This window comes from Cottoperca gobio, chromosome 18 (genome assembly GCF_900634415.1).
Source record: "Cottoperca gobio chromosome 18, fCotGob3.1, whole genome shotgun sequence".
NCBI classification, from domain to species: Eukaryota; Metazoa; Chordata; class Actinopteri; order Perciformes; family Bovichtidae; genus Cottoperca; species Cottoperca gobio.
This window is the reverse complement of record NC_041372.1, coordinates 12,187,480-12,197,545: the sequence shown is the minus strand read 5'-3', so window position 1 is coordinate 12,197,545 and position 10,066 is coordinate 12,187,480. Positions and strand designations below refer to the sequence as shown.

General features: G+C 38.2%; 2 protein-coding genes across 2 annotated transcripts; one reads left to right on the top strand and one right to left on the bottom strand.

Annotated features, from left to right (window-relative positions):
- Nucleotides 1-331: 331 nt before the first annotated feature.
- Nucleotides 332-3,419, top strand: LOC115023894 (uncharacterized). Its single transcript, XM_029455238.1, has 6 exons — nucleotides 332-428; nucleotides 1,750-1,965; nucleotides 2,048-2,155; nucleotides 2,306-2,552; nucleotides 2,684-2,773; nucleotides 3,398-3,419. Exons 1-5 carry the CDS (start codon nucleotides 332-334, stop codon nucleotides 2,706-2,708), a joined length of 693 nt encoding a protein of 230 aa, XP_029311098.1. The 3' UTR covers nucleotides 2,709-2,773; nucleotides 3,398-3,419.
- A 953-nt stretch (nucleotides 3,420-4,372) lies between these two features.
- LOC115023893 (signaling lymphocytic activation molecule-like) lies at nucleotides 4,373-8,268 on the bottom strand. The gene is given in 8 exon segments (XM_029455237.1): nucleotides 4,373-4,773; nucleotides 5,116-5,190; nucleotides 5,311-5,372; nucleotides 5,467-5,571; nucleotides 5,960-6,078; nucleotides 6,080-6,242; nucleotides 6,797-7,099; nucleotides 8,165-8,268. Coding segments are annotated over 8 exon segments (993 nt in total). The 5' UTR covers nucleotides 8,235-8,268; the 3' UTR covers nucleotides 4,373-4,677.
- Between the last annotated feature and the right edge of the window lie 1,798 nt (nucleotides 8,269-10,066).

The following is a 10,066-nucleotide window of genomic DNA, read 5'->3' as shown; positions in this document are numbered from 1 at the left end:
AGTATGGACAGATTGGATTGGGCACTACAGAATGAAACACAATTTACACTCTAGGGAATTAACCCAAAGAGTACTATTACGTTGTTGTTGTTTTTTTGAGGCTAATTGTGATAAACATTTTTTATGTAAGGTCAAAAATCAAGAGTTAAAAAAAGTACATTTGTTAGAATTTATCTCAATTAAAAATATGTTGTCATTCCTGGAGTATGATGCATGATCAATAATCTTAACTAACTGATTGGCCAAATTTGGCTTTGTCATGAAGCGGAAGCACGTGGTCGCTGTCATGAAGCGGAAGTACGTGGTCGCTGTCATGAATAAGGTCGCTGTCATGAAAGGGGAAGTAAAAAGAAGTCCCAGTTCTCTCCGTCTCTGTTGTAACTCGGTAGCGATGAAACTTCAAATCCTCCTCATTCTAATCTTTAACGGTAGGTTCTGCTTTTATTTGCTGAAATGATTTTGTCAAATAAATTGTAGAATTTTTAAAACTTGTATCGTATTTAAAATGACAATTTGAAACCAAACAGTCACTTCCATTTTTAACCACTTGAGTCAAATGTCATGGAATAGTGTCTAAAATTCATTAATGCCATAGAATGTGTTATAGAAAGTCATAAGAAATGTCATAGTATGCCGTAAAAAATAGGTCGGAATACAAATTCATTGTATAGTATGTAAAAAGAAAAAGAAAGTCGTATATCTTGAAAATAGAGGTGTGGTGGTTTAGTGTATGTCACCCTGGTCCTAATCGTCTGATAAATGACGTGTTGTCCTGGGGTCATAGCATTTGAAAATAATTCTGTAAAGAGTCATTTTATAGTGAAAGATATATTGTGAACATATCTTGAAAAAAAGTCATAGTATAGTACGTCGAAACAAATGAATAAAGTCATAGTATATAGCATAGGTCTTCAACAGGAGGTACTGCAGGGGGGTCGCGAAATTGTAGATGAAGCAATTAAAAAAATAAAATGAAAGTTTAGTATAGCATAGTAGATTTGTATGCCATACAAATGTATTTTAACGCCTTAGTATAGTCTGTCATAAAAAGTCATAGTATAGTATACCATACATAAAGTCATACAAAAAGGTCATAGCATTGTACGTCAAAGAAATGTGAAAAAAGTCAGTTTACTATGTACAAAAAATATAAATAAAGTCACGTAACAAAACGCTCATAGTATAGGATGACAACAAATATGAAAATGTCCAAAGCATAGTATTTCGAAAAGTGTCATAAAGTAGGTCATACAAAATGACATAGTATAATATGCATGTCACTTAAAAGTCATGTGACATAAAGCCATAGCATATTATGGAAAGAAAACACAGTGTAGTATGTCACAGGATGGTCATATTACAGTATTTCATAAAGTCTTCAGCTATTCAGTAAAATATCTCAACATCTGTTGATGGATTGTCACCAAATCTTGAACAGAGATTCATGGTTCCCAGATGATGTACTTTTATGACTTGGGTATCCTCTGACTTAGCCTCTAGCACCAATATGATGTTGACGTTTTTGTTTTGTGTTTAAATATATCAACCCTTGTATTGATTCACACGAGACATTCATAGTCTCCAGATGTTCATTTGTAGGAAGTTCTATCCTTTGACCTTTCATTTAACGGCATCCTGAAGAAATGAAATGTCAGTTTATCCAATACTTTATAACCTGCATAAACAATGGCTTTCTGACATTCTGACGTCAGCCATCACATCAGTGTTTAGTGAATCATTTTGAAATAGTTTTTACAGTGGCACTCGTCCAATCCCTCAGCGAAGTCATTGGGTACATTGGGGAAAACGTCACCTTGACCTCAAGAGCCGACCCATCATGGAATCTTTCCTCAATCGATTGGTTAATATTCTCAAACCACTGGATCGCCACCTATCGGAGTGGGAAGACAAACATTAACTGGGTCGATCGGTATAACGAGAGACTCACCCTCAACATCTCATCAGGTAAAAGACAATCAGTGAAAAGGAATCTGTATTTTATTTCTCTCTCGTCAGTGTCTCTTTAGTGTTTTTTGTTATTCATCAGGTGACTTGACGATCCATGATTTGAACACAGAAGACGCCACGCTATACACTGTAGAATTCAATACTAAGAGCAAGAACATTGTACAGAAGACTGAGCTCATAGTGATGAGTAAGTGTGAATAGCGTTCAAGACGGATATAAATGGAGGTTTTGTCAACAAGTTGTGTTGTGTTGATAGGGGGGTTGATATTCAGGTTTTGAAATGTTGTTAAATGTATCATCATGTCTAATATACAGTTCCATTTCAAACGCTCTGCAGAACGCCTCCAGGAACCGACCATACACACTGTCCGCTATTCACGCGGCAAAGACGGCTGTTGGTTTCAGCTGCATTGTTCCTCAACAGATAAAGGTGTTGACTTGTCCTGGCAGGGACTGTCACCGCAGGGCAACTGCTTCAGACCTTTACACATTTATCAACGCCACAGACATCCATGTGGAATTCACCTGCACATCCAGCAGGAACACGGAGAAGGCCTCGAGAGATTTCACTCCAAAGTGTGGCGGTAAGGTCACAATGGACTTAGATGAGAAGAAATGATACAATGTGATGAACTTCATGTCACTGTGTTGGGGAAAAATCTAATTTGACATGTTTTCTCTTAATTATGTTGTTGTCTCTCCCAAACTGATCCAGATGTTGTTCCAGATCTGAAATATAGGGATAGACATGTTCTTTTCTTTCTGGGAGGCTTACTGGCAGTAATTGGAATATACATTTTCAGAGGTAAGAGGAAAACATTCTTAATGATAAAATTACTTTAACTTTGTTAACATCAATAACTAACAGCATTAACCAATGATGAGGGAGCTATTTTAAAAGTTTGGAAAAACTGAAAAAGGGGTTAGAAAATACAATAATATTTGGCATCTGAGGGCACTACCATACTTTTGGGAATTAGGAGCTATATTGAAGCTGTACCAAAGTTCGGGAAGAAATGCTAAGTTTGGAATTTGACATTTTTGGGTGTGTAATAGCAAATCTTGCAATTTGGGTATTAGAAAGAATCACAAATACTGGGGGTGTTACAACTAAATAGGGATGCAAAAGCAAATTTTTTGCAAATCTGCAGCTGCTGAGGTCATGAGAAAAAAGACAAAAGGTTGTGGTTTCTCTTGCTTTCCGTGAAACAGCTTCCTTCAGGCATAGTTACTCTCGAAACCGTTCCTCTTGCCACACTCAGCTTCAGCCCACATTATAGGGAACTATAGCTCATAGTGTTGATCTTAAACTGTGTTGACAACATATTATACATGAGCATAAAAATGGCCCAAACTTTCTTTTATGTTAAAGCAATTAATACTATATGTTGACATTGTTTTTCTTTTTTTATGACAAAACAAAACAAAGCTTTGTGGGGATACGTCAAAGGTACAGTACTGCATGTAATTCATACAGACATGTTCAGATTAAAATGGTCACTGTTAGATAAATTCATTTGGATTCTCCTTTTATTTAACAGGAAAACTGTTTCCATCCGAAGGTAATAATATCTCAATTTAAAGGTAAGTTACTGTCCCAATGTTTGTAGCAATGTGGTAACAAAATGTCTCTCTCTTTTTCTACAATTAGCAGCCAGAGTGACTACCATAAACACATCAACAGCATGTGAAGGTGAACAGCATGTGTAGTATTAGGACGGTAGTGTGCACAACTACAAGAAACAGTATTAGGAGATCTATTTATCATTTATGTAGGAACACATTCATGTATTTTGAGAGAATCTGCGGAGGTTGGACGTAATATAATGAACACAACATACAGAACAGGTGCACCAAAAGATTTACAAAGATAGTGATTACATTTTATTGTACAGGTGTTGGCGATATGGAGAAGGTGCATTGCACGCATCTGTGATGCAGAACCAACACATCTTGTTTTTTTATTCTATATGGTTCACATGTTTTGTCTGCCTTCGTGTCTTAACATGTGACACGTGCGCTTTTTATTTCATTGTTTAACGCTTTTTAAGATCGGACAATTCTATGGTTATGTTATAAAAGCTGTAATTTAGCTGTATTATGTCTGTATATATATATATATGTATTGTTATCACCCATGTACAAAGTCAATGTTTTGTAGATGTTATGTACCATGAAGTATTTTAAATACATATAAAGAATGTGAATTGGACTAATTAAACAAATGTTTTCATCAAAGCTGTTACAGATGATATGATGGTTATATATGACAGCTGAAATGTTTAACCTTAACCAAAACACCACGTTATAAATGATCAAAATCCTTATAAAAGCTTTTCAAATAACTGTCAAAAAAATCTTAGATAAAACAAAATGCTTGCAAAAAATAATCACAAGAAATGAGTGACTGTAAATGTTATTTAATACGAACAGCTTTACACAGACTGAATCTCATTTTAAGAACATATTACTGTACTAATACAAATATAATCTCTGTATTTACAAAGTTTACAACACTTAATACAAATTGGCCCTTAAGGTATAATGGACAATTGAGTTTTTTAACATTTGATAAAGGTTAATAGAAAATACGCCTTATTTTATGAAAAGTGTTAAATGTTCCGTTCATCATTTTAGCCTTAAATATTTCGGGCTGGACCTTTCCCAAATGTTGCTCTGAGCAAGTATCATGGTCTTCTATCATGGACGTCATGCTGCGTGAGCCTCTAGGAAATGTCCTGGTAGGGCGACACCGATGCCTTCCTCATGCGACTGAACTGGATCCTTGTCGTAGATAGTCTGGGGCTGTGTGACAAAAGAGTGGTAATATGAAAAACACAACTATTAAATATATATTTATATTGTATCCTAACTATAAAGTGTTGCCAATCTTCAAGCCTTTAGGTCATAGTTCAACAGCAGGTCTCTGACCCCTAGTGGGTCCTCAGAGTTACTGCAGGGGGGACGTATATACGTATATAGTAGGGGTTCCCTGCTCCATCTCTCTTCCAGCTAAAGTCAGCCCATTAGCACAAGAGTAGTTTTTCCAGAGAAGAAAGAGCGTAATTATCTTAAAAATGCATTATATACACAATTTAAGGGAGGTGAAAATACAATGTAGCCACATGTATATAGTGTTGCTCTTACCGCAGGTGTGACTGTGTCAACTCTGTTCTCAATGGTTTCATACAGTGTGCATGACTTCATGGTAGATGAAGTCCCCTGGAGGTTTAAATGTGCATGCGTCACAGAGAGACGAAACAAGAGCATACCCTCCTCAGAAAACAAGCATTACATTTCCTTTTTAAAACTGATACACGGTAAATACATGCGCATGCTTACATCCCCAATTGCAACATCAGCGATATCAGCATACACGGTGAGGTCATTGGAGTCAATACCTGCTGGTAGATATGAATGAAGAAACAAAGCAAGAGAAAAACGGTGATACATCGATCATGAGGAAGACAAACTACCATTCAATGTAACGTTTCTCACCTGCTTGACTTTGTTGGTGGCGATAAACATACACAGCTACTCCAACTATAAAGACAATCAACAGACAACCTCCAGCTGCCACGCTCAGGATGATAACGTCTCGACCTGTGATTGAGGGTGTTGTCACTGTTAAAGTGACAGTAATAGTGATCACAGTGCAAAAAGGCATTTTAAACACACATGCAAGAAATCCCTTATTTAAAATAAGGCTCTAGGAGTTACCTGTCTAAACTTTACAATGTATTTCCTTAGTTTTAGATTAAAGAGATTGGAGATATATTACATTTTGTCTGCATGGAAACATGAAAAATGATCAGTCTGACTGCTCATATTGTTATATGACTTATCTCAATGCCTTTGCGCATATCTTTTAAATAAGTACAGCTAGTTAAGCGAAACCACTTTATCCTCTGCCTTGTCACCAGTTGTGAGTCATAACATTAAAACATTATTCAACTACACAGATCAACTATATTCCCTTCTCTGCACAAACCTGTTTCTGGTGTGTTGGACGTAAAGTTGTTGCACTTCACTGTTACCAACGCAGACTTCTCACTGACAACATTAGAAATTGTGCAGGTGAACTTGGTGTCTCCGTCCTGAGGTGTGATGATGTAACTGCTGCCTGGAGCCACTTCTGGTTCGGTTCCTCCCGGTCCACTTGTAGCTGACACTGCTGTCAGCGGCTGCAGTGCACACCAGCAAAACTGTACAGGATTCGTTGGAGGTGTGCCAGGTGGAGTTGGAAAAGACGACGGGCTCTTCAGTTATGGGCTCTAATGAGGCAGTTGGGGAGAGAGAGGACAAACTCTTTTGTTAACCTCTGTTTCCACCTATGAACCAAATGATCGCGAGTGTCCGAATATATTTCTGGACCTTAAAGAGGTGATAAATCAGCAGGTGATCAGGAAAGAAGCAAAGACAATTGTGTGTGGACAAACTATACGATATGATGAAGGTAAATGTCCATCCATCCATCCATCCATCGTCTACCGATGATGAAGGTAAATGTGTGTGTGTATAATTATGAAACATTTCAGCTTCATAGTTTGGGAATACGACACAGAATGTTTTACAGGTGCAGTTGAGCATCACATTATCTAAAGTTATATTGGCATAATAGCTTTAGTATCAGACACCATCAACATTTAACATTAATGGTCTATTGTGGTCGAGAGAGCACAGAAAACACAGGCGAATATAGAAGAAGGCATGTGTTGAGTTCTGTTGTATATCAATCAATCAATCAATCAATCAATCAATCAACTACTTCATTAATAATACATGATCATTTATGAAGACATTATTAGGTTACTTGGTGACATCTTACCATGAACTTGCAGGATGATGTTTACTATTTCCCTTTGTTTGTTATTCACTGCTGAGAGGAAATAGAAATCACCAGAATCTTGGAGAGTCAGTCCTCTCAGTGTTAAACTGAAGTCTGTGGGGTTTAAAGATGATCTGTCTTTGAAATCAGGATTTACAAATCCACCCGCTGTGTCTGCAATAAGTGACTCTCCATATTTCCACTTTGCCATGACGACCCCTTCAGGTGGTAAGCATGACGACAACTGTACAGTGTCTCCAACCTTCTTATGGAAGACAGTTTGACAGCTGGAAGCCTCCACATCTGAAACACAAGCAAATGACACACTGTCACTGCCAAATGTCAGAGCGAAAAAGAACCAAATGACCTGCAACCATATTCTGTAGGCCGAGTATGCCGTGTGTAAAAGTACTTCACATCAAGTAGCAGAGAAAAGCATTAACTGACATAAAACATAACACGTTTGATATAAACACACATGACCATGAGCTGAAATAGCATTAAATAATTACACAGCATGGATGACAGGACATCAGACAACAAAATGTCTTCCTTCAGCATTTGTTTGTGGCCCGTTTCATGTCAACAGCCACCGCTGGTTTCCTTTAACCATGACATAGTTTCCTGACTTAAGCGTTATATCGGAATATGAGTCACACTTCACACTGTCAGAAGTGTTGTTGGAGCTGCTCTGACAAACAATCTAGATTTAGAAAAAGGGCATTTCAATCCCCTACTTCTGCAAATATTCTGAGAAGGTCTGTAAGCAATGACTATGTATAGTTTATAAGAATATACTATAGACGTATGTTATTAGGTATAACAATATAGCAAAAAAACAAAGAGGAAGCAAGATAACCCGAAAGGATGACCTATCCCTGAGTTGCGTAAAGACAGGAAATTTGCTGACAAAGTTCTCCAAAAAAATGCAAAGCATATCTGCAAACATTAAACAAAAAGATACAATATTTGGCCTATTAATTAACAAATAATAATGAATGTTGAGCACCATGAGCTCATTATTACTTATTATCAGGACAGAACAACCTTTTAAATATTCTTTAAACACACACAGTTGGTCCCTTTAATGCATTTTCTCCCGTCCTTAAATCAGTATATTACTGCCACCGCTGAATTTCTCACTGGTGCTTTTTAAACGTCTTGCAGTTGAAAACAAACAAGACACAAACGCTGTAGGCTTCCTCCTGGGAATACACGTCACTTCCAGATATAACGTGCATTTCCAGTCCATTCTGAAATCTTGACCTAACTGCTCTAATCTAAGCACAGGACAGAGTGCATCAGGCAAACAAAGTATGGTCACAACAGTAAAAACAAACATAAACTTAAAAGCAGAGGTGTACATACCACAGAGGCAAACCCCAAGAAGTAGCACAGAAATGTATGTAAAGCAGCAGCTCAGGCGCCCACCAACCATCTCTGTGGGGAGAGGAACAACGTCTGTTTCCTCTTCTTGTCTGTGCTGTGACAAGTCTACAACTACAAAAAATAGAGAGGGTGGAGAGTGGGGGAGGTCTCTGTCGATGCAGAAGGAGAAGAAGCGGTCTGGAATGATATACTGCGAGATTAAAAGACATAAAGGACACAAGCAGCCTTAGTTTAAAGATGAGAAGCTGATATTTCAAGATACCGTATTAATATTTGCTTCACCTGCATTCAACAGCATTTGTCTCTGCTGTTTACTCTGCAGCAGTGCGTCTGTCTGTGTTTGCATGATAAGGCCCACAACTGCATGCATCTGAAGCATAACTTCAAATGTGTTTGAAACCTCAAACACTTGACCACAGAAGGAAGGGAACTACCCAGAATCTAGATAAAGGCTTTACCAACAATGCTCCTGTAAAGAGGATGTATGTCAATGTCCAGTTGTCTTATCATTCAGGAGGAGACACAGCAAGCATCTAAGATTGTATCCCCTGTCGCTACTGCAGAGCGTCTCAGCAGCCAGTGGTGAAAGAAAAAAAAAAGAGACATCAGTGGTCGTCACTGTCAATAAACTGCACCTCCCTACGTGTTGTTTCTGTTGTCTGTGCACCGCAACCCAACTAGATTTCCTATCAACTTTAAGGTGATGCTTGTTAAAACCCTGATGTGAAACTCATACGGAGAAACAGAAGTGTTGATGACCAGAAGAGCAGCCAGCTAAACTGTGTTTGATACTTCACACAACATTCACGTGTGTGTGTTACTCTTATTCTGTACATTCACACCATTTTTAAGAGAAGTGAACAATGTTTGACACTGAAAGGTCTCACAGGACCCACTTCACACAGAAGTGCATTCAGCCAACTCATTTCATGTCTGTCACTTAAACAAGTTTTTACACGTAGTCCTAAACGTACAAAATGTATTCGCCTAGCATAGTTTCAGTTTCCAAGAAATTACTAGAAAGAATTAGGGTCAGTCGGCCCTACCATGAAATGTTGTACATGTATTCATGGTCCCCAGAGATTGGAGCCTGCTAACAGCTGACTTTCCCTCTCGTGCCACCATGAGGTTGACATTGTTATTTTTTAATGATTTGTCTCAACAACTATTGCCCTGAAATTCAGTAAAGACATTCATGGTTCTCAGAGGATAAATCCAAGTGACTTTGGTGATTTACGTAAATACCTACGTGAATACTTTCCTACGTAAATACAGTACGTAAATACCTACGTGAATACTTTCCTACGTAAATACCTACGTGAATACCTACGAGACTACGCTACAGGTACATTAGATATAGGCTACGTCGGCTGACGGTGAATCCTACAGCCAACGTATTGATAACGAGTGGATAACCTATTCCTACCCGATGTTAAGATGATGCCGGACGACGGAGTAACTTATTAAACGTGTTTCTACAGTACAGCTAGCGTTCAGCATGTTAGCCGTTCTCCAGCATCAGCATGACGTGAACCAGATGGCACTTTTCCAGCTGCGTTGTCCAGACGCTCTGATACGTTTTAAATAAGTAAGTGATACGCTATCAATGTTTGACATACGTATAATAATTTGTTATGTATTCGTTATGTATGCATCAACTACAACACCGCTTGGACGTATTTGGTCTCTGACAAATTTTGAGCTACTTTTCATATACGCCGGCATGTTTCTGCCGTATGGAGCTGTGTGACAGGGCCGTGTGTCTGGCGTGTTCGGCGTATCGTCTGTGTCCTTCAAACGATCGCAACTTACCCTTAATTTATATCAACGTATTGCCGATATTTCGTAAGCGCCGGCATACGTTTCTGTCATACGGATATG